A 26,082-nucleotide genomic window follows, 5' to 3' on the forward strand; every position below is an offset into this window, starting at 1 on the left:
TGCCTGGAATTCCACTCATCTTTCACAAGTAATTATCACCGTGTTGTGGTTACTATGAAAAGTGGGCTAAAATACTGGTGTGTTTGCATAGGAGAAGTAATTGATGTTGGTTCTCTCTTTTTTTCAATGGTTGTGGAGGACTTTGCACAGGTAACATTGGTGGTATCACCCCAAAATCTTGAGATGTCAGCTGTAGGTGGCCCAAGAATGAAAATAAGTGTTCAGGGGTTACAACTGGTCAGGAAACCATGTGTATTGTGCTGGGCTTGAGGTCTTGCTCTATCACACGTACTTTCTAGTTGATTCAAAGCTGTGTCGACACATTGAAAGCAACGATGAGGCTCTCCATTGGCCAGGGTCAACCACGGATATCGTTTACTAGCTATCTAAGTGATACACAAGCCAGTATGCAAGCCAGGGCAGTAGAATATGGAGTTCAGGCTGTTGTCCATGCAACAGACCTCCCCCCTCCCCAACCCCAACCCATGCAGCTAATGAATCCAAAGGAACGGCAGAGACTGACACAGTTTGGCACCAACAGCATTGCAACAGTTACCAGTCAACATTGAACTCACAGTTGGACTGCCTTAGGGACTCCAGCTCTATATCTTTCCCCTGGGGTTTAATCTTGAAGCCTTCCCTGTGAGTGGACACAGCCGTAAGGCAGTAGAGGTTTGAGATCTCCTCCGCTTAGATGAGCTGCAAACCACGGCTGACGAGCCCCATCCGGCCAAAGAGACTGATGTTTAGGCACCAGTAAACTGCCTTTGCCTCTTCTCCTGTCAGTAGAAATGGTTCAACTAGGCTTAACACCTAAACCACTGTGAAGGCCAGGAGCTGGGCTCAGTTGTCAGAGGCTATTTGAGATGCAAGCCATTGGGAGCATTTAATAGATAGTGGGAATTTATCCCCGCTACCTCCCCGGGCAATGACAGTCGTAGGGAACTTTAAAACAATGATGAATTTCATAACTGATGTTTGTGTTTGCTGGAAGATGGCTCTTGAGATGAGGCTCATGTTGTCCAGGTTCTCACCATTGAGGGCAATATTATTTGGTGGGCCATTTTGGAAGAGGACATCTAATGTCTGCATCCAGCATATCGTCCTTCATCCATTCTGCCAGCTCCAACAGAATACCATCACAAGGCACTTCATCCTCTCCCCCCCGCCACCACTTTCTGCTTTCCAAAGGGACCACACTTTCCATGACACCCTGGTCTGCTCATCTCACTCTGTCCATCCTTCAATGTCTCCAAGCTCTTTACACTGCAACAGTAGGAATGCAACATGTATTCCTTCATACTACCATTCAGTAACCTAAACTGCACTTACAGATGATGCCAACGATTCACCTGTACATCCACCAAAGCAGTCTATCACATTCGGTGCTCACGATGTGGCCCCTTCTGCACAGTGAGAACTAGCGTAGACTAGGCAACCATTTTGCAGACTATCTATGTACACTCTTCCTCAGCAGTCATCTTAAGTTGGTTGCATGCCTCTAACCTCTCTGTCCCACTGCCATCACAACACCAAACACAAACTGGAAGAGCAGCATCCAGTGTTTCATTTGGAGAGCCCACAGCCCAATGGTATGAACACTGAAATTTCTAACTTCAGGTAATCCTTTTGTTCCTTTCTCACTCTTGCCAGCTTGCCAATTCATCCAGGATATTTCTCCCATTGCTCTCCTTTTCCATTTCTCCTGCCCTCATTACCAAGACGTCATCACACTTGCCCCCTAACTTGCTTCCATATGCCTTTCACCCACATACCTATCTGCTTGTAGTTCTTCTCCATTGATTCACCTTTCTTCCTCCTTACCCCATCAGGTTCCCACAATGTCGTACCTGCCAATCTCCAGTTGAGCTATAAGCTTATCTACCTTATTCCATATATATACTTCATGCATTCAGATATAACACTATCAGTCCTGCATTAATCATCCTTTTTGGGTTTACCCCCATGTTACACTTCGACTCCTACCACTCTCTGCAATTTTGCCCTATCATCTGCCTGTCCTTCCTAACATTCTCCATACACACTGCATCTGCCTGTATACCAACTGCCCCATTCTATCATTCCAGTGCCCATCTTAAACATTTTAAATAAATTAGTTTAAACCCTCCCCATCAGCTCTATCAAACCTGCCTGCAAGGATATTGGTCCCCCTTGCTCTTCATTGTTCTTTGCTTTCATTTCCAACAGGCAGCTGACGGATGGGACATAAAAGATTGACAGTTCATATTGGCAAGGTGAATCTCAGATAGGAACCTTATTCAGCTTTCATTCTGAAATTAAGATGCCTTAATCATTTTTCCCTCAGTGGGTGCCTTCTTTAGCTACACTCATAGTGTCAAGTAAAACACACACTGGTTACTGAGTGTACATAAGTTCCCACTGACCTTTGGAGCCATAGAGTCATAGAGCACTGCAGCACAGAGAGTGGCCCTTTGGGCCATCTAGTCAATGTTATTCTGCCTAGTCCCATCAACCTGCACCAGGACCTTAGCCCTTCAAACCTCTCATCCATGTACCTATCCAAGCTTCTCTTACATGTTAAGAGTGATTCTGAAAAAATAGGTTTTAATGAAATTGGTAGAACTGACTGTCTTTTGTTGATTTAACACCCTGTTATGTTCTTGATCCTAATAGACTTTGTGGTTAATGTTCCCAATAAGTTTCTTCTCATTCCTTTTAATCAGTTCACTTCAGTGGAAATTATGGAGCTAACTTAAACATAAATGCGGTTGGTGAATTAGTTATTTCTTTCCTTTATTGCAATTATCACCATTAAATCAAGTACATTCCATTTCAAATGTATTAAAATGTAAAAGGTTTGTCTTACTGGATTTCCAAATTAATCAAAACAGTTCCAGGTAATAGGATGCAAGATTACTTTGGAAATACCTGGGTGAACTGGCTGAATGAGGCAGTTGGTAGGGAATTAGCAAAGGATGATGATACACATTTTGGGGTGCAGCTAACAGAGAGGCACTTGGGCAAAACAGTAACATTTTTGAACTTTTATTTCTGGAATGTGCATGTGTGATAGATCTTCTTTTTGGATCTGAGTGTAAGATCCCTCTGGAAAATCCATGGGAATCCACCCATACGCTGCTGAGGTTCTTCCATTTGATAAAGGTATTGCATAAAAATGGAGGGGAATTTTGCATTCAAAACTTTTTTTTCAATCTTTACCATTTTGCATAGATAAATGAAAACTAAATGCAATATTTGGTCAACACTGATCAAACATTGAGAAAACAATGACACCCTCTCTAATACTCTCTAGGGTATATTTTTAAATAGTATATCATCTTCATATGCCTACTCAGCATCTGTTGTTAACCTATGTGGTTCTACTTCTGTATTTAAACACTTGTTTTAACTGTTTGTTTAACAGTTTGAACTGCTTCCGTCTGGTAGGCGCTTCAGATCCCTCCAGACTAAGACTAATAGGCACTGGAGAAGTTTTTTCCCTACTGCGGTCACTCTGCTGAACAGTTAACTGCCGGTTAACTGTTGGCTACCTATTACTTGGATTGCATTACCTGTATGTATAATCTATATTTTCATTTATATTTATCATTATTATTGTTATGAGCAGAGAGACAACATCTGCTGGAAGTAAATTCCTTGTATGTGTACAGGTACTTGGCGATTAAAGTCTGATTCTGATTCTGTTTGAGATTTAGAACTCAAACTGAGCAGAAAGTATATTCAACTATGGTATAGACACTTAACTGAAGAATAGTACAATGAAATGCAATGGTGTGTTGCTTTAGACACAGAGAAATAACACTTTGGGCTTTTTGAAAGGCAGGAATTGCAAACTCCAGCTGGATGATGCCCGGAAGCAGCAAATGAACTGGTTACATCTAATATTTACTCAGATCACTGTGCCTCACTCTGTGCAAAGTAATTTCAACATGCAGATTTGCGTCCCTTTGTACTGATTGTGACCGCAGACGATCGCAACATCATGCAGTTTGTTGCTTCCAAGCAGATCCCCTCAGTGTTGTTTCATGTTGTTCAGAGCCTACTAAAGAAATCTGCTGTCAAAAATATTTCTGTTTCCCTAATAGTGGGGTTAATTGGTGATTGTTAATGTGATAATGTAAAATTTATGAAGGATAATATACCCTCTGCTTAGAGAGTGGCTGCTAATTAATTGTGCATCATTGAAGAGGTGTCCTTGGCAAAGTACTTGAACTTCTCCTTGCATTTCAAATTTGCAAAATTGCAATGGTTCTCCATTAACAAAAGATGTAAAAATAATAATATATAATGCCACAATATGCAGGTACAGTTGTAATGTGCTCTTAAATAAATGGAAATGGATCAGAAGCTACCTTACTGCATAATATAATAATTCCACATAATATTTGGTGATATTCTCACTATTAGATTTATCTAGAGCTCCATTTATATATTAAGGTTTTTACCATGACCACACTGGTGCTAAGTATGCATACTTGGTTTATAGGTGTATTTGGTTGGCAATACTGACTGTTAGTAACTTTTGTCTGCCTCTGTTATTTTATTCATGCATGAAACCAACAAATAATTCTTATTCTTCATAGGCTTTGAGAAGAAGGTCTGTCATTATCTTCAACTGCTTTAGTTCCAAAGCTTTTAGGTAGAGCAGAGTGGTTAGAGTTTTAGGATTTTGACCCAGAAATGATGCACTTTCAGGTCAGATGTTGTGTAAGTCAGAGACCTTTCACGTGGTTGTGTTCCCATGTGATTCATGCTCCTTTCTTGAGTGAATTGACAAATGGTGCCAAAAGAAAAAAACTTTTGGCAATTGGCTTCTTAAGTTATTGCTTATCTTTAATTGATCTTGAGAAGATGCGTGTAAGCTGTAGGGTTTTTAGTTATCCAAATTTGGGAGCTACAGATGCACATCAAAGCCTTCTGCCTTCACTACTTTTTCAATTAGTTGCCTGTTACCTTCACCATTCAATAAGAAAGAAAACGATTTGACATCTTAAAATGATGCCCCTCAATCCAGCCGGGGGTAAGTTCACCCCTCTGGGAAGTTTCAAGCTTATTCTTTGCACTTTATTGGCAGTGGCCATGGTAAACCACAGTATGAAACAGACTTGGTGTGTCTGTTGAATAGTGATGGGTCAGGAGAATAAGAACAGAATGGATAAGCTACCCAAGGTAAATGGGTACTAATGAACAGCTCAACCGTCAGAGTGGTGTGGGAAATCCAAGCATTCTATGACTATTTACTGCCACAACGGAGAGCCTAAAAAGCTCCAACATCTGCAGAGTATAAAATAAAATCAGACAACTATAATTATGCTGTATATTAAGAAAACACATTTTAAACAGGTTTTACTATTTATTAGCTTATTATAAAAGATTTTTTGTGAATTAATACCATAAATGGAAATCATTCTAACTATCTCTTCTGTATCTTTATGCGCAGGCATGCTATTATCTATTTATCTAAGTTTGAGCTCACACAGTAATCCAGAATGGAAAGGAGACTGATAGAATTTTGAATTCTTAAAGCTTATTCAGTGGTGAAAACCCCTGATAGAATGGATGTGGAGAGGATGTTTCCTATGGTGGGAGAGTCTAAGACCAGAGGATACAGCCTCAGAATAGAGTGGCATCCTTTTAGAATGGAGAAGAGGAGGAATTTCTTCAGCCAGAGCATGGTGAATGTGTGGAAGTCTTTTCCACAGCTGCGGAGGCCAAATCATTATGTATATTTAAGGAAGAGGCTGATATATTCTTGACTGGTCAGGGCATGAAAGGATATGGGGAGAAGGCTGGAGACTGGGGCTGAAAGGATAATTGAATCAGCCATGATGAAATGGTGGAACAGACTCGATGGGCCAAAGTGGCCTAATTCTACTGCTATATATTATGGTCTTATAGTTCTGGAGTAGCAGATTTTCTAGGCAATTGGATGTTATATCAATATATCAATACTTCAATATGTATTTTTAGTTTACTTTTCTTTCAGTGGTGCATAGTAGAATAATAACTCTTCCAGTGAACCTGGTAAGATTAAAGGTGAACGGGAATGTAAAGAGTACTGGAGCATGGCTGAGTGGAATGAAAGTTTAGGAACTGAGGCCCAGTGAGTAGAAAGAGAGCATGGGAATTGGAGACTCAGTGAGCTGGAAGGGAGCCGGTGAACCAAGGTCCCATTGATTAAGAAAGGAGCACAAACACGTGGTTGGGGATCTCAGGAATCAGGAGGGTTCAGCAAACACAACTTCTTTTGGCAGAAGTTCAAATGGAGACAATAAGATGTACAGGAGTGAGATAGATTAGCTAGTTGAGTGGTGCCATAGCATCAACCTTGCACTCCACTTAACATCAGTAAGACTAAAGAACTGATACTGAAATTCAGAAACAGTAAGATGAGGGAACACTCACCAGTCCTCATAGAGGGATCACAGTGAGCAATTTCAAGTTCCTGTGTGTCAACATCTCTGAGGATCTATCCTGGGCCCAACATATCGATGCAGTTACAAAGAGGAGACAACAGTGGCTATGTTTTATTTGGAGTTTGAAGAAATTTGGTATGTCACCAAAGACATTTGCAAATTTCTACAGATATAGCATGGAGAGCATTCTAACTGGCTGCATCACTGTCTAGTATGGGGGAGGGGCACTGCATAGGATTGAAATAAGCTGTAAAATGTTGTGAACTTAGTCAGCTCTGTCATGGGCACTAGCCTTCCCAGCATCCAGAACATCTTCAAGGAGCGGTTGGCATCAATCATTAAGGACCCCTGTTACCCAGGACATGCCCTCTTCTCATTGCTACCATTAGGGAGGAGATACACTAATGGCACACACTCAATGATTCAGCAACAACTTATTCCCCTCTGCTATCAGATTTCTGAATGGACATTGAACCCATGAACACTACTTCTCTACTTGCTTTTTGCACTACTTATTTCATTCAGCTATATATACATACACATACACACACACACACACACATATATACATACACATAAACCCACACTTACTGTAACTCACACCTTTTTATTATTATGTATTGGCATTGTACTGTGGCCACATAACAACAGACTTCACTTCATATGCCAGTGATACTAAGTCTGTTTCTGATTCTGAAGTGAGTGGAAGCTTGGTACCTGGGCTCTGGAATGTGTAAGGGGAATCTGATCAGCATTAACTGGTGAGCCAGATGTTGAACCATGAAGAAACCTAGTGAATCTCTTTTAGGTTGCCTCCAATCCTCTTAAGTAGATGGAGATGTTAGTATGTGAATACTGGGTTAGAGAAAACAAACTTGCAAATACTGTGCACGTATAAAAATGAAGAAAATTTGAAAGGATTGACTATCAAATAATATATCTTAGAAAAAGGCCTAGTCCCTGGTACAGGTACATGGAATTTACAGGTACAGGTACATTTCATTACATGGAATTCCAAATTTTGAAAAGTAGTCTCTTCACACCTTGCCTTTCAGTCCCTGCTTAATATCCTAATTCTTTCACCTGGATTTAGGGACTAGATTAATATCTCTTTCTTTATTATGCCCTTGAAAATATGATCCTGCCTGGTGATGTGGAACATTTTCCTGTGTTAAAGGGGCTAGGAAGACATAAAATTGAATGCCATTTTGAGTTGTGTTGACAACGCTAACATTTTGACATTGGATTCAAGTTCAGTTTTAATCATTAATAGAAATTCTGCCAGATTCAAATAAAAACCCATTGCATCAGCTCACCATCAGTAGAATTCCATGAGGGAAAAATCTTACAGATTTTATACATACAAACAGAAATCTGTTAAAAAATGGCATTTTAGATGAGACCATGCTGTTTTATTCATTCAGAAAGCTATACCAACGAAAATGTGAATATGAGATTCAAACATGTGAATGTATATTAGCTAAATCCAAATAAAATTAAATGAATCAACGTTTGCATCTTTTTTCCCCATTATGTTGAAAAGTTGACACATTTCCAAACCAACAAGCTGTCAAAAGAGCTAAAAGCTTTTCTGCATCACTGGACTCTGCGCACTGCAGAAGCATACAAAAAACATTGTGCATTATAGAAGCATCACAGATATATCTAATGAAAGATGACACACCAGGACATGCACACGTGCTGTACTGTGTTTCTGCACTAGAGCAGCAATGTTTTTCACAAAGTTAAACTTAAGACTCTGTAAGCTTGCAACTTGAGTTATAGATTTTGAAAAAGAGATTGAGATAGCAGGTGAGACATGATCATGTTAAGTAGCAAAACAAATACAAAGGACTGAATGAGTTCCTCCTGCTCTGAAATGGTATGATAGTCTGATAGGTGAAATAGACCACTGAGCCAATTTCATTTATTATCACTTATATTTTCAGCTTTTAGAGTTAGAAATGACAGCCTCCTTAAAGCTGGTGTTCCCAACATTTTTATGCCACTAAGCAAGGGCTCCATGGTCCCCAGGTTGGGAATCCCTGTTCTAAAGCAAGAAGTTAGTTTTACTAACTAATAGTTGTGAGAGTAGAAAGAAAAATGTTTAGTTGTAAAGTAATTATTACATCTCTTGCAGGGGTGTTTTAAAGCACGTGAAGTATGTTTAAATTATTGTAACATGGGAAACGAATTTAAAATAAATCAGAGATAAAGTAACAGCATTCAGGCCGGGGAAGTGTACAGAACTATATTCCTAGCCATGCAATAATTTATTGTTTTTTAATTCCCCCCAAAAAATCTGATGAAATAATTTGACTCCATAGTTAAATGTGAACTGCTCTGGAAGTTTACCCGGAACGTAGTCTGTAGAACCTCAGGAAAATAGTTTGCATATAACATTAACTGCATTAGCTAAACACATTCTATTCTCTCCACCTACTGGAGATTTAGCATGATAATTCTTGCATGTGTTACATACAGTAGGCACTGCTGTTATTTGTATCAAGTTGTGAATTAAACTAAATGATTCTGGCATCTTCCCCCTTCCTTTCTAGTCCTGAAGAAGGGCCTCAGCCCGAAACGTCGACTGTTTATTCATTTCCATAGATGTTGCCAGACATGCTGAGTTCCTCCGGCATTTTGTGTGTGTTGCTTGGATTTCTAGCATCTGCAGAATTTCTTACATTTTTATTAAACTGGGTAGTTTAGGGGACACTTAAGACTACAGGCTCTAAAAATGTGTATTAAAACTCTATTATGCTGAATGAAAAAGTGATGTGAGGACAAGTTACTGCAGGATTGCTACACATTGCAGGTATTTTTTTATTTTCTCCTATCCATATCATGATTTTGCTACAGATGACAACTAGTGGGAAATTTCTGTTACGCTACCCCACTTATGCAATTTATGAATAGTATCTACTAAAAGATAATGTGGTCAGAAATCACATGAGTGAATGGAATTGTGGGTGCAATGACTGACAGCTTTATTTCATTCATTCAAAGAATGTCAGCATTGCAGCCTGGGCCAGTTCTTAATTGGCCATTCCTAAACTCCCTCGAGAAGATGGTGGTGAGTTGCCTCCTTGAACCACTGCAGTCTTGGGGTGTGTGAATACCCGCAATGTTGTTAGGGCGAGAGGTCAGGGATTTTGACCCAGTGATATTTATTTATTGATGTGATATTTTGATACATATTTGGCTTGGAAGGCAAATTGCAGGTTGTGGTGCTTCCATACTTTTGCTGCGCTGCTCTTGTTAGGTGGTTAGGAAGGTGCTGCCTGTGGTGTTGTGCTGAGTTACTGTAGTGCACTGCATAGCTGGTGTAAACCGCTGAAGTGCGTCAGTGGTGGAGTGAGGGAATGGCTGTGCATGGGGTGCCTATCAAGCAGGAGCCTCAATGCTGTTGATTTTGAGTGTTGTTGAAGCTGCACTCCTCCGAGCAAGTGGAGAGTATTACACTCCTGACTGTCGAATGTGGACGGGCTTTGGAAAATAGGGAGGTGAATGATTCAAAACAAGATTTCTATCTCCTGGCCTGCTCTGGTAACTGCATTATGTATATCATTAATCTGGTTCAATTTCTGGTCAATAGTAACTCCACGGTATTTATAGTGCAGGACTCAGTGTTGTTAATGCCATTGATTATCAGGGGGTTATAGCTGGATGTGGTCTTGCTAGATATTATACATGTGGTACAAACATTACTTGCCATCTTTCAGTCCAGGGTTGGACATTGTCCAGGTCTTGTATCATTTGCATGTGAACTGCTTCGTTATGTGAGAAGTCACAAATGGGACTGAACATTGCTGCTCTGAAGATCACTGGCTGAGGGCTGACAGCAAGACAACATTTGTTGTCAGTCTTATTTTGTCTAAGAAGGCCTACACTAACAATAAGAGACCGAAGAAAAATAGTGGAGTTAAAGCAGATAAACAGCATCACATAGGAATTATTTTGTCAAAATTCCTACTCTTGCTCCTATTATTCTCAAAATGGAAAAATAATTTTAAAAACCCTCTTTGCCTTTAGCTTTTAGCAGTGAGGTTTAAGATCCTGCAGGCTTCTTACCTGATTGTATAGAATATAGCAGATAGAATGAGTTCATTATGGACAGCTACAGCCATGTAACGTGGTTCATGAAATGCCGATGGCACTGTCCGCACTGCATAGCAGAGATATATCCCCCAAAGGAGGAAGAGAAATTCAGCTGCAGGAGAGAAAGCAAAAAAGGAACCAAGTGACTTTGAGAGTCTTTCATTAGCAGAAAGCAATGGCAGTATTCACAGTATCACAGCTTGGAGTAACAAAAACTATCTTGCATATAGCAAAACACAGAGAATAAGCTCAGAAGACCAAGTTTGATAACCAAGGTATTTGCTTAATTAGACAATTAAAACTGGTTTCTCTTAAATAGGATATCCCTCCTGACACAAGAGTTAATTATGTAGAATAGCTCCACCAATTAAATTCTTTTCCAGTTTAAGGCAGATATAGCTTGGCCTTTCAGCCATTCCCATTGCAGTGAGTGAAGACACTCCTGCACATGTGGATAATGAATTGGCTGACCTAGGTCAAACTAAAGTTTTATTTAAACTGATGAGTAAGTGATCTTTAACAAAAATCTACACAACACCATATCTCTCTAGCCTTGATTTATAAAAGACTGCTAGCATAATAATGGTTTTAACCTATATATCTTAAACTGGCTAATTGTAGTCATAAAATAACATCCTCATTGGAAAATGTAAGATTCTTTCTCCTTCCAATGAATTGGAAATGGCAATCTCGTTCTACACAAAGTTAATAATGCATAAAGCAGTGAAATAGAATGACACTTAATGAAGTGCTCATATATGTGAGGAGGGAGAAAGCCTTTCACAGAATTAGAGTTATGCAGCACAGAAACAGGTCCTTTGGTCCAACTCGTCCAGGACGACCAAGATATCCCATCCAAGTCTGTCCCCTATTCCAGCATTTGTTCTGTAACTTTCAAAATCATATAGCTATCAAACTGTATCTTTAAAATGTTGCTATTGTACTACCTCAACCATTTCACCTAGCAGCTCATTCCATATAATTATCATACTTTGTGTAAAAATGTTGCCTATCAAGTTTCTGTTAAAGCTGTTGACTTCAACCTATGTCCTCCAGTTCTTGATCCCCCAACCTTGGGAAAAATACTATGTGCATGCATCCTATCTACAGGCCTCTTTATGCAATCAGCCTGTGCATTTATACTGACATTTTGGCCCATGTACTGTAATATAACCTGATTTTCCCCATTTGGATGGTAATCTTTTATGCCTTTTCTACTTCTAAGTAACTCTTAAAAATCATGATTGTATTTGATTCTACCACTCCTGTGTAAAACAGGTTAAACCTTAGATCTCCTTAAAAATTCATTCCTTTTGCTTAAAGCATATACTCTTTTGTTTGTGATATCCCTACTATGGGCAAAAGGTTTATACTATTCTATCTGTGCCTCTCCTCATCACGCATACCTATATCAGGTCATCCTTCCTTCATTCTAGTGAACGCAAGTCCAACCTCTTCATAAGTCATTCTTCAATTCAGACTATTTATCGATGGATGTCCTCTGCAGCCTCTCCAGTACAATCACATCCTTCCTTAGTGCAGTGACCAGGACTGCATGAGGTCAAATACAGTCTAACCAGTGTTTTGTAAAGTTGCAACTTTGCATCTCAACTCTTATATTCTATATACCAACATTCTATCCACATTCATATGCATTTTTCACCATTCTATTTACCTGTGTTGCTACTTCAGGGAAATATGTGTTTGAACCCCTTGGTCTCTCTCTATTTGTCAACATTCCCTAGTGCCATATCATTTAAGCATGGCCTATCCCTGTTTGACTTCAAACTTGTTCGGATTAAGTTCCACTTGCATCCTCTCTGCCCAGTTTTCCTATTGTATCTTTTGTCGTTGCCTAAGAAATCTTTCTCACTATTTACAACACCACAATCACAAGTCTAGTGGTCATCCTGTTATATTCATATCCAAGTCAAGCAAAGGTCCCAGCTCTGATCCCCACTAGTATTAAACTTCCAACAGAAAAACATTCACCACTACTCTCTGCCTCTTATCATCAAGGGACTTTTGAATTCAATTAACCAACTGAACTCCACTGGACTCCATGTGCCTTAACGATTTAGAGCAGCCTACAATGTGGACCTTGTCTCATACCTTACTAAATTCCTGAAGACAGCACTTGCAGCCTGATCTTCATCAATCTTTTGATTACTTCCTCCTAGAGTATCAATAATTTTCTTGACACTGAACTGAAAGGAGCTAATCTACATTACAGCACATTGTAGATAGGTCACAGTGAATAAAACACATCTATAGAAATTCTTACTAGCATTGTTCCATTAAAAATAGAACTTAAGATTTTGCTTTCTATTATAACTCTGAATCACCTGATTTAATCAAGTGTCTTCATCAATATTTTTAATTCCTACTTTGGACACAAACATAGGGCTTCAATTAAAAGAACGATATTATAAAGGGGCATGTTAGCTTTATTCAGATACGGAGTATAATTATGTCTTCTGGTCTTATATTTATTCTCATTAAAGTTATTCTTTCACAGGAAAGCAGATAGTAAGGAGAATCACTAATCTATTCTTCTCTTCACATATGCTATCTGACCTGCTGAGTACTTCCAAGATTTTCATGGGGAGTTAAAACAAACTTTGACAGGCAAAAGGAAATCAGCAGCCCATTCTACGCATTGCTCAATTTTCAAATAATTGATGGGAAAGAAAAATAGTGCAGGCTGTGGAATGCACTATCAATTAATTATCACCTACTTTGCATTATCATCAATGACCAACTTCAACCTCACACTAAGTAGATAGATTTAACAGAGTCCAGTGGTGCTTGATAGACAGTTTTTATGAAACCCTTGTCTTGCCTGGAGAGAAAGAATAACAATTTAATTGTAAATCTTTGCTGGGTTTTGGTGCTGCTTGCAATGTACTCACACTAAAACAAAATAAACAATTTTACTATATGGCCAATTTAAGTACATTTGGTACTTAACAACACAGTTAGCACTGAAATAATTATCTTAAAAATCTGCAACCAAAAATATTGGCTGTTTTTATTAGATCTTTTCCCCTATTTCAAAACAGAATTGTAGTTTAATAGACTGTAGTTTAAAGGAGTGCAGAGAAAATTCGAAATGCTAGAGGTTCTGCAGATTCTGGAAATCCAGAGCAGCACACACAAAGTTATTTAGGAACTCAGCAGGTCAGGCAACATCTACGGAAATGAATAAATAGTCAATGTTTTTGGCCAAGACCCTTCATCAGGACCAGATGTGGCTTCCTCCTCACGTGGGAAAAGAAGCTCAATGGATTTAAAAGGAATATGAAAAGAGGCTCGTTGAACTTTAAAATCTCAGTGTGAGAATTATGTGTAATATTATTGACATATGTTTTGAAATTCGTTGTGTGGGGCAGCAGTACAGTATGAAACAAAAGAATAACTGGAAGTTACTGTAGTAAATAAAATAAATAAATATTACAAAAGAGGAACAGTGAGGTAGTGTTCATGAGTTTATGGGCCACTCTGAGATCTAATGGTGAGGGGAATGTGGCTTAGCCACTAGTATGCCTTCTTTGTGATTGCATCTTTGTGCTGGACCCTAGATAGATTCCCTGAGATGTTGTTGCCCAGGAAATTGAAGTTGCTCACACTTTCCACTGCTGGCCCCTCAATGAGAACTGGTGTATGTCCTCCTGATTTCCCCTTCCTTAAGTCCACAATCAGTTCCTCGGATTTAGTGACGTTGAGTGTAATGTATACATTCTTTGATTCTTTGATGAGAGGGCACAGTTTTAAGGTGCTTGGAGTAGGTACAGAGGGGACATCAGGGCTAAGTTTTTTACACAGAGAGTGGTGGGTGCGTGGAATGGGCTGCCGGTGAGGGCCTTTTAAGAGACTGCTGGATAGGTACCTGGAGCTTAGAAAAATAGAAGGCTATGAGTAACCCTAGGTAATTTTTCTAAATAAGTGCATGTTCAGCACAGCATTGTGGGCCGAAAGGCCTGTATTTATTGTGCTGACGAAGTGTCTCAGCCCGAAACATCAACTGTACTTCTCCCTATAGATGATTCCTGGCCTGCTGCGTTCCACCAGCATTTTGTGTGTGTTGCTTGAATTTCCAGCCTCTGCAGATTTCCTCATGTTTGTGCCTGTATTGAGCTGTAGGTTTTCTATGTTTCTAAGTGTACTTGAACTTGAACCTTGAATCTATCTCACTTCTGTACATCTCCTTGTCATGATCTGAGATTCTGCCAACAACAGTGGTGTAATCAGCAAATTTATAAAAAGAGCTTGAGTTATGCCCAGCCATAGTGTATTCAGGGTAGAGAGAGCAGAGCAGTGGACTAAGCACACACCCTTGTGGTGCAGCTTGCTTATTATCAGCGAGGAGGAGATGTTATTATGGTCCACATTGACTGTGGTCTCCTGATGAGGGTGTTGAGGATCCTGTTGCAGAGGCTCAGGTATGTTGATTATTTCTGAGAGGATAATGAAATTTAAAACTAAGCTGTAATCAATAAACCACAGCCTGACGTAGGTATATCCCTGTTCAGGTGCTCCAAAGCCGAGTGAAGAGCCAGTGAGACTGTGTCCGTTGTAGAGCTGTTGTAACAGCAGGCAAATTGCAGCAGGTTGAAATCCTCATTCAGGTAGGAGATAATTCTAGCCATGACCAACCTCTCAACGCTTTTCGTCACAGTAGATGTGAGTGTCACCAGACAATAGTCATTGGGGCAGCTCGTTCTGCTCTTCTTGGGAATAGCTTTTGAGTTAATTTAAAGTAACAAGTAGGTCATGTTAGGGGATCTTGCACTTATGGCTTATCCTGTACTATTTGGGAAACCTAGGACTCTTCCCGATGGGAAGTGGGATGGGAACTAATGCTAATCAGAAGAAGGGAAAGCAAATTTTTAAACAAATGGCCCATGTTTCTCATTCTTTTGATATCCAGAGGCTGATGGATTTCCATGTTGAACACATTTGACACCATCTCTCCTGACAGAGTTCCAAAGTTTCATCAAGTAACTAAGCCATTGGATAACGGAGTACTTTGTAGAGTTCTGAGTTGCTGTACAGTAGAAGCACATGATCCCTCTGGGTAAGAGGCAGAGATCCAGCAGGATGTTAGTGTAATGGAATATTATTTCAGTAATGACAAGAGGCTGTGTCTGTTTTCTTTGGAATGAAGGAGGCTGAAGGAAGACTTGATAAAGAGATCCAGAATTATTTAGGAAATAGGTGGATAGTATGAAAATTTTATTTCTTTTAATTTAATTTTATTTATTTTATTGAGATAAAGCATGGAATGGCTCTTCCAGCGCTTTGAGCTGCAACACCCACCAACCTCCAATTTAATTCTAGCCTAATCATGGGACAACTTACAATGACCAATTAACTGGTAAATCTCTGGACTCACACAGGATCATGGGGAGAATGTGCAAACTCCTTACAGTGCCAGGAATGGGATCAGGATTGCTGGTACCGTAAAGTGTTGTGCTAACCACTACAATACCATGCTGCCCAAACCCTACAAACTATACTAAACCATAAAACATAAGCATAAGTTGAAGGGCAAGAGATTCAGAGGGGATTTGAGGAAGAAATTTTTTATTCAGTAATTGGAATCTGGAATGCACTGTCTGAGATGAATGACCAGAATTGTTCATTCCTGTCTGGCACAAAGAGAAAACAGGAAGGATAGTTCATCCATGCCTCACAAGGGAAATTTAGAATAGTAACGGGTCCAATGAGGAGATAAACCTGAGAACTAGAATCAATTTAGGATTCTTGTGGTGAACTACAGATACCTGTCTGGACACGCCCCCCCGCTGACTGCTCCTGTGGCTCCTCCCACAGACCCCGGTATAAAGGCGATCGAGGCCTGAGCCCGGCCTCTCAGCCTCCAGGATGTAGCATGGTGGTCAATTGCTGCTTGTTCTTTCTTCTAGTCAATAAAAGCCTATATCTCGTCTCACATCTCAGAGAGTTATTGATGGTGCATCAATTCTACAAAGGAGGAGCAAGGGATTAATTATGGGAGGGCAGATGGAGTATGAGAACAAGTTTGCAAAACAGAGACACAGAAGGGACTGCAAATACTGCAAATCTGGATCAACAGACAGAAAATGCTGGAGGAAATCAGCAGGTTAGGCAACATCTATGGAGTGTCGATGTTTCCTTCAAAGACCCATTCTCCTATGGCCCTGTTACCCCTTCTCTTTCCATTCCCACTCCCTCATATCTTGCCCATCACCTTCACCTTCCTTCCCCGGATCCCAATTCCTTGCCTTTATTCTAACTTACTTCCCCACTTATCGCTTTGCAGCTTCTCACATCATTCACATCCACCTTCTGCCTCCCCCCCCCACCTGAATTCACCAATCAATTGCCAGATTCTGCTCCATCCTCTCTTCCTACTCTTGTGTTTTGGTTTCTGCCCCCTTCCTTTCCAGTCCTGATAAAGAATCTCGGCCCAAAATGTCCTACACTCATTTTCTTTCTTAGATACTGCCTAACCCACTGAGCTTTTCCAGCCCTTTCTGTGTGTTGATGAGAGCAATTTTGCAGGTAATAGAAAAGTTGACTGCACGAGTTCTATAGATATGTGAAGAGGAAACGATTAGGGTGGAAACAAGTACTGGTTGTACAGGAAAACATGGAATTTGTAATGAGGAACAAAGAAATGGTAGAGTATTGATCAAATTCATTAGTTCTTAAGCAGTTTTGAAAAGCAAAAGTGAAGGAAGAGAAAGCACAAGGAACACATCACAAAATGAAGCTAAGGTGACAATATTTACTTGGGAGACAGGCACAGAGCAAATCCTTGGACTTTCACCCATGGTCACTTGCAGACAACATCTCCTCCACAATCTCCATAAGCACATGTATCTCACAAGGCTGAGTGCTTAGCCCCTGTTCTGCTCACTTTATGCTTCTGACTTTGTAGCCAAGCACAGCTGGAATGCCATATTCAAGTTTGCTAATGGTACCACTGTCGTAGGTTGAATCAAGGGCGGTGATAAATCAGCATATAAGAGGGAGATTGAAAATCTGGCTGAGTCATGCCACAACAACAACCTTTCTCAATGAATGTAAGACCAAGCAGATAAATACTTACTTCAGGTAGAGGAAATTGGAGGAATTGTCCTGGGCCCAGCACATAAATGCAATTAAGAAGAAAGCAGAGCAGTGCCTCTTCTTCCTTAAATGTTTGCAAAGATTGAGCATGACATCTAAAACTGGTAAACTTCTGCAGAAGTGTGTTGGGGAGTATATTGACTGGCTGCATCCAGCCTGGTATGGAAACACCAATGCCCTTGAATGGAAAATCCTACCAAAGTAGTAAATACAGCCCAGTCCATCATTGGTAAAGCCTTCCCAGTATTGAGTGCATCTACATGGACTGCTGTCTCAGGAAAGCAGCATCCATCATCAGGGATTCCCACTGCCCAGGTCATGCTCTCTTCTCTCTGCTGCCATCAGGAACTTCAGGACTCAGACCACCAGCTTCAAGAACAATTATCACCCCTCAACCATCAGGCTTTGAAGCAAAGGGGATAACTTCACTTGCCCCATCATTAAAACGTTCCCACAACAAATGGACTCACTTTTGAAGACTCCTCATCTAATGGTTTCAATATTTATTGATTATTTGTTTATCGTTATTATTTTTTTATTGTGGTATTTGCAGTTTGTTGTCTTTTGCACTCTGGTTGCACACCCAAGTTGGTGCATTGTTTCATTGATTCTGTATGGTTATTATTTATTGAGTATCCTGCAAGAAAATTAATTACAGGGTTGTATATGGTGACATATATTTATTTTGTTAAGAAATTTACTTTGAATTTTGAACTTCAATAACAGTCCGACAACCTGTTTAGTGATGTTAATTGAAAGATTATATCAGCTGGGATTCAGGGTCCTCAGAGTAGAGTCAATGGGATATTTTACGTATACCAAGGATAAACAGAACATGAGTTTAACATGTCATGTGAAGACAGTGCTTCTGTTGTTCAGCCATCTCTTGGTGCTGAACTATGTCAGCTTTGAATAATATATTCATGTCTCTCCAGAGGGAATGTAACCCACACCCTTCTAACTTTGATGTAAGAGGGTTAGCAGCTGATCCACTGATACGAATGGAACTAAATATCCTGAGAGAAGTACAAGCAATGGCTGAAACTTTGATGCCCACTCAGCAGCAGCAACTAAAGACATATCCAGCCATCAAAAAATAAACAACAAAATAAAATCTGGAGTACTGAAGAAGGATCTGGGCCTGAAACGTCGACTGTTTACTCTTTTCCATAGAAGCTGCCTGACCTGCCAAATTCCTCCAGCATCTTGTGTGTGTTGCTCCAGAGTCTGGCTCACATGTTTGAACGTTACGGTATCGACTAATCAGCTAACAATGAAGAAAAGTCCCTGGCTAGTGAAGGCGACTCGGTAGGCTGACTGACCACTGCATATTGTCCCTCGTGTGTAGGTGAATGGTGCAAACTGGGAAGAGTCGATGAGAATGTGAGAAGAATAAAATGGAATTAGTGTCGATGTATGTTTGATGTTTGTTGCAGACTCTATAGACCGAAGGACCAGTTTCATTGCTTTATGACTCGATGACTCAAGTGTGTGGGTGTTGGAAGAAGAGGGTGACATGCTGAAAATAACTGATAAGCAAGTATTCCGTTTTTTTTTAAATTGGATCATTGATGCGGATGGCTGCTTTGTTAAATTTTTTTCTGTTTATGCCTCTGGCCAGTTGCTTTATTTTCCATTAAATAAAACAGTGAGCAGCAAGTGAAAAAAACCATGAAGTAACTAAGAATTCTCTTTTGCTGCTCTGTTAGCAGGAGATATTGTACTTAAGAACAAGACAAGCCACCTGCAGAGAAAATAAGTCTAACCCAGCACCCTTATGGAACACAGGAGATTCTGTAGATGCTGGAAGAAGGGAATAATCATCCAATATTTCGGGCTGAGATCTTTCAGAAGATGGAAAAATGGCTATAGGAAAAGAATTTTAGGATGTATATTGTATACATTTCTCTGATATTAAAAGTACTTACTGAAACCTATTGAATTTCCCAGACAATGTTCTGTTTGCTTCTTATTTCCCACTTTCTTCCTATTATCAACACTTTTCAAAACATTTCCAGATATAAGACTGCCTCATGAAATACATCAGATCTTCCTTTAAATATGTAGATTATATTCTGATATTATAATTCAGCTTTGAATACCATTTTCACCCAAAGGTTATTGTTTCTCTCTCCACAGATGCTATCTGGCCTGCTAAGTATTTCCGGAAGCCTCTTTCACTTGATTTGAGTTTTCCAGGTCCTGCAGATTGCAGAATCTCACTGTTGTGTCATTGTATCAGTTAATTCCTATCCCCCCTTTCAATTTCACCTCCTTTGCTTTTAAGAGGCCGTCACCAATTTTAAGTGCCACCATTGTATCTCCCCATACTATGGTAGACACTTCATTTGTCCTCTCCACTCCTTCTGCTTCTCTACAACTTAGAATGTTCTCAAAATTTACCTTGCTCTAATGAAAAATCATTGACTTGAACCATTACCCCATTTCTCTCTCCCCAGATGATGCCTGACTTGTTGAGTATTTCCAGCTTTTTTTTTTCACTTTTATTTCAAAGGGTAGAAAATACATCTTTGGAGTCCAGGGGAAGCTGAGGTTTACAAAGGGAAGTCAGGTGTTTCTGGCCCAAGCTTCTCAGTTCCTGTTATGAAATTCCATTAGTCATCTCTAGCTTTTGGAAATTGTAACACTGTAGCGTTAAGTGGAAAGTGTGATATTCGACTGAGGAATGGAGAAGATTCACTGAATTACATCTTGTGGCTAAAACCAGCTACGAATTCAGAATTTGTGGTTGTATTATCATTTTTGGGTTAAACAGGAACAGGCCATTTGGGTCTTCCGACCAAGCTTGTGGCTGATTTTCCACCCCCAACATTGTGCCCAAAGTTCTTGATTCCTCTATTATCCAGAAACTTGTCAATCTCAGATTTTAGTACAATCAATGACTGAGCCTACACAGCCTTGCAGCATACAGATTTCCACAGGTTTAGCCTCCTTTTAGTGAAATTATTTCTGTTGTTTTAGTCCTACATGGCCTTTTCCTTACTTGGAGACTATGTCTACTAGTCCTAGTCCACCTAACCAAGGGAAATGTCTTTCTTAAATAAATAAATTGCCGATTCAGCATGGAATAAGTCCTTCCAGCCCTTTGAGGTGTGTTGCTTGCAACCCCTGATTCAACCCTCATGTAATCACGGAACAATTTACAATGACTCATTAACCTACTAACCAGTACAACTTTGGATTGTGGGAAAAAAACTGGAGCACTGGGAGGAAACCCACACTTTCCATGGGGAGGACATAAAAACTCCTTTACTGAGGATCTGGGATTGAATTCTGAACTCTGACCCTATTACATACACATCACGTGTCACTTTATGTATATTCTGTACAATCAGTCTATATATATATATTTAATAATTACATCTACATTGTTTTTGTAGGATTGATTTTATATTTATATTTATTCTGGTTTTTTTGGTTCTATTGTGTTTTTTTATGTTTATGGTGTTTATTTATGCTGCATCATTGAATTCACTTTATTCTAACATCCTTCACATACATGAAGAGTAAAAATCTTTACCTTACATCTCCATCTAAATGTGTAATGTGTAATCATAGTAATTTATAATAAATAGAATAGTCAATCAAATACAGAGTACACTCAAATCAGCGTGAATTAATCAGTCTGATGGCCTGTTGGAAGAAGCTGCCCCGGAGCCTGTTGGTCCTGGTTTTTGTGCTGTGGGACCACTTCCCAAGCGGCAGCAGCTGGAATAGATTGTGGTTGGGATGACTTGGGTCCCCAGTGATCCTACGGGGCCTTTTTACACACCTGTCCTTGTAAATGTCCTGAATCATGGGAAATTCACAACTACAGATGCGCTGGGCTGTCCAGACTACTCTCTGCAGAGTCCTGCGATTAAGGGAAGTACAGTTCCTACACCAGGCAGCAATGCAGCCAGTCAGGATGCTCTCAACTGTGCCCCTGTAAAAAGTTCTTTGGATTTAGGGGCCCATACCAAACTTCCTCAACCGTCTGAGGTGAAAAAGGCGCTGTTGTGCCTTTTCACCACACAGCTGGTGTGTACAGACCACGTGAGGTCCACAGTGACGTGGACGCTGAGGAACCTGAAGCTGCAACAATCATTTGCAGAGCAACAATAATTTCTTTTTCCTTTACACTCCTGTACTGAAGAATGACAATAAATAATGGAGAATCTTTAATTTTGCAGGCTGAGGATGGAAGAAACATTTGAAAGATTGGCTTTATTTGTCACATGTATATTGAAACATACAGCTAAGTGCTGTTTGTGTCAATGATCAACACAGTCCGTGAATGTACTGAGGGAAGCACACAAGTGCCACCAAGCTTCCAGCATCAACATAGCTTGTCCACAACTTACTAACCTGTTCACCTTTATAACGTGGGAGGAAACTGGAGCACCCAGAGAACCCACACGGTCACAAAAGAACACACACACTCCTTAGAGTTGAGACAGGAATTGAACCCAGGCTGCTGCCATTGTAAAGCATTACTGTGTCACCTTCTTCTGTGTTGCCCTGCCTTCAGTGAGCCAAATACAAGAATGTCTACTGTTCAGTCCAGGCCCGGCACAAAACTTAGTTTCCCCTGTTATTCATGAGACCATTATTAGCTTTTTTTAAAAGTTTTCAGTGATTGTGAAAACATGTAAAACTATGTATGGCATATTCAACTAATCTTCAGATTTCACAGTGCTGTGTTCCAATATATTGGCCCCATGTCAGGAGGAGCATCTAATTAAGTGTATAAATAGAAATATGACTGCCCAAGGGACAATTTATTTCTGTTTGCTATACACCTCCTTTCACGTTATAACCTACAGTATCTGACAAAAAAAAAATCACCAGTTCTCTTCACTGGTTCATCTTCAAGCCAAGTACTTTCTGTCAAAATAAACTGAACTTCAGTCTTGCAAACTTACATTGTTATCCACAAGTACAAGAGTTGTTTTCTGCTACTAATAGTGATGAATATTTTTAAAACATCAGCCTTTTTGTTTCAATGCAAAAGCTTCCATATAATTAATGTATTGCTACTTCTATTTATGGTCTGATTCCAAGCAGCTTAAAGATAGATGTGCCTCTAAACAATTAACATTAAAAGTACCTGGAATCATGGGCTGAGATTTAAGAAGAAAAAAAAATCCTCAGCTGCACTAAAATATTTATGGAATGAAGAAGTAATAACATGATGCAAAAATGGTTATCTTGCTAAAACAGGGTTTTGAAATCAGAGTTGAATATTTTTAACACTCTTAAAACTTTTAATCTGGATTGAGACACAGATATATTAGGAATTAACACCAGTTTGAAAAGAAAGAACAAATACAGTTTCAGTGGAGGAACTGATGGGACTTGACTGTTGCCGGCCTGAACATCCAGGTTTTACGTTACCCAGACACTGTTGAGGACCCACATAATGTTGACCCCATCCAAGGGAGAGGGGGTAGTGCTTCCAGGAAGGTGAAGCACTGACAGTGTTATCTCACTACACTGCCCATGTACACACTGTCAGATAAATGTGAAGTAGGATAAATGATACCTATAGAAAACATTGCTTGGGACAATATAGAATACAGCCTTCAAGGATGGTTGGAGATTGAACAGGTGTCTTCTGTGGTGGAGTGAGTCCATCACAACTTTTGCAAGTCCACCATAGACATCATGTGGTGTAGATGGTTTCCATATCAGTAGTTATGTCCCAATGATATGTTATGTCCCAGTGCAGTCCTGATCACTCACTTTAGGGCTCTCTGGCCAATCATGTTGCAGCTAGTGTACCATATTGTCATGCAGTAGGGTCAGTATGCTCCCTATTACACATCAATGAAAATGTGTAATTGATCAGCAGCTTTTGGGGCAGATTTGCTCTCTTTAAACCCCTAAGATAGTATAAGCGCTGGTGAGCCATCAAGGAGGTGTTGGTTGTCCAAGAGAGCTCCTATGTGATGTTCACTCTTAAGAACTTAAATTTGGAGGCCCTTTCTACATCGTTTATGAGTACTGAAGCTTGTTCATACATTCTTGATTTCCTGAAATCAACAATCATTTCTTTGTTTTTATTTATGTTGATTGAAAGGTTGTGGTTATTGCACCTTTCAGACAGGTTCTGCACCTCCTCTCTGTATGGTGTTTCATTGTTATTTGTAATTAACCCAATCACTGTAACATCATCTGCAAATTTGATGATGGAGTTGGTGACATAGGGAGGAGCACAGTTATGGGTGAAAAGAGTGTAAGGGAGTGGGCTCAGAACACATTCCTGCAGGGACGTTGATGTGTACCTGCCTAGTCTGACTGTCCGGGTGTGATTGGTAAGAAAGTCCAGAATCCTACTGCAAATTGAAGCACTGAGTCCCAGATTGAGTAGTTTAATGGTCAACCTGCTGGGGCATATGGCATTGAAGGCAGAATCGTGGTCGATAAAAAGCATTCTAGCCTTGGTGCCCTTATGCTCTAAGTGTTCCAGTAGAGATAGCATTATAGGTTGATCTGGTGCTGGTCCACAGTAGTAGGGATGGTGTACTTAATATGGAACATAACCAGTCTCTCCAGACACTGGGTGGCTTGGGGAGTGAAAGCAACCGGCCTGTAGTTGTTGAGCAATGTAACTGGCAAGAGATACGAAAGCACCTCAGCACGGACAACCAGACTGAAAAACAGCTTTTTCCCCAGGGACGTCGTGCAACTGAATGATGCCCCGTGTTAGAGGGTTTTTTTTGTTTTTTATTCAGTTGTAATGTAGATGTCACTCAGACGTTATTTTAAATTTAGTGATTGTGTTTTTGGTAACTGAATTGCCAGTATGCTGTTCTGTTGCTGGAATGGATCAGCACTGTAACCTTGTCCTCAGCAATGACAATAAAGCTCTAACTAACTAAATAAGGGATGATTGTAGGTAGGCACATTTGCTGTTCATCTTGTCTCCCAGTTGACTTCTTTTTAACATAATAAATTTCATTCATACTGTAATAAAAGTTACAATAATAAACAGTGCAAAGCTTTTTCCTTCTTTCCATTCAAAGTCAATGCTTCCAGTACTGCTCTGTTATATTGCTACACATCCATAGCTTTGCTGCCACTCCTCTAGCCCCTTGGGCTGGTGTCCAGCTGACAGCTCCTCAAGCAGACAGCATGACTCTTTAAAATTCAGAAAGATCTAAAATGAGTTGGAACCTGACGACTTTTTTTAAAAATGGAGATCAGGCAAAGGGACAGCAATTATGTTCCTCGCAGGAGGCAAGCTGATCATTTAAATATTACAATGAGACTGCATTCATTCTGAAAATCACTCTGTTAGTAAACTCCCTTTGGCTAGGTTTGTCAGGTCTTTTGACCACCTTCACACATTGCACTCCGACAATCAGCAACTGGACGTCCTTGAGTCATCATTTGGGCCACCAGGTGCCTGTATCTGTGAGTGGACACCACCTATATTGAGTCAACCTCAACTTACACCCCCTTCTCCTCACTTCTCATACCCTTAATCCATTGAAGATTAAAATATACTGCAGAAAGACCAAGGCTCAGATTGTTAATAATGCAGGACCCTGCCAGTGCTGCTGACTGACTTGCTTTTGGATCTGTAATACAAATGTGAACCATGACAATGCCTGCTCATTGCTCTCCACTTCTAAATCCTTTTTTGATTTAAAAGCAATGGAAGTAAATTTGGAAGAAGAAGACAAGAAGCACATGCAAAAAATATTTACTGTTTAGTGCAATTGATATAACCATATAACAATCACAGCACGGAAACAGGCCATCTTGGCCCTCCTAGTCCGTGCCGAACCCTTAATCTCACCTAGTCCCACCTACCCGCACTCAGCCCATAACCCTCCACTCCTTTCCTGTCCATATACCTATCCAATTTTACCTTAAATGACACAACTGAACTGGCCTCTACTACTTCTACAGGAAGCTCATTCCACACAGCTATCACTCTTTGAGTAAAGAAATACCCCCTCGTGTTTCCCTTAAACTTCTGCCCCCTAACTCTCAAATCATGTCCTCTAGTTTGAATCTCCCCTACTCTCAATGGAAACAGCCTGTTCACGTCAACTCTATCTATCCCTCTCAAAATTTTAAATACCTCGATCAAATCCCCCCTCAACCTTCTACACTCCAATGAATAGAGACCTAACTTGTTCAACCTTTCTCTGTAACTTAATTGCTGAAACCCAGGTAACATCCTAGTAAATCGTCTCTGCACTCTCTCTAATTTATTGATATCTTTCCTATAATTCGGTGACCAGAACTGCACACAATATTCCAAATTTGGCCTTACCAATGCCTTGTACAACTTTAGCATTACATCCCAACTTCTGTACTCAATGCTTTGATTTATAAAGGCCAGCGTTCCAAAAGCCTTCTTCACCACCCTATCTACATGAGACTCCACTTTCAGGGAACTATGCACAGTTATTCCTAGATCTCTCTGTTC

At 40.0% G+C, this 26,082-nt stretch overlaps 1 protein-coding gene across 1 annotated transcript in view; it reads right to left on the minus strand.

Moving 5' to 3' along the window:
- The window catches only part of gpr158a (G protein-coupled receptor 158a), a 576,558-nt gene that overhangs the window by 39,308 nt on the left and 511,168 nt on the right, over nucleotides 1-26,082 (minus strand). The window contains exon 8 of the mRNA XM_059972060.1: nucleotides 10,494-10,632. Within this exon, the coding sequence (XP_059828043.1) occupies nucleotides 10,494-10,632 (139 nt within the window). The remainder of the gene's footprint in view (nucleotides 1-10,493; nucleotides 10,633-26,082) is intronic.

Source organism: Hypanus sabinus, chromosome 6 (genome assembly GCF_030144855.1).
Source record: "Hypanus sabinus isolate sHypSab1 chromosome 6, sHypSab1.hap1, whole genome shotgun sequence".
NCBI lineage: Eukaryota > Metazoa > Chordata > Chondrichthyes > Myliobatiformes > Dasyatidae > Hypanus > Hypanus sabinus.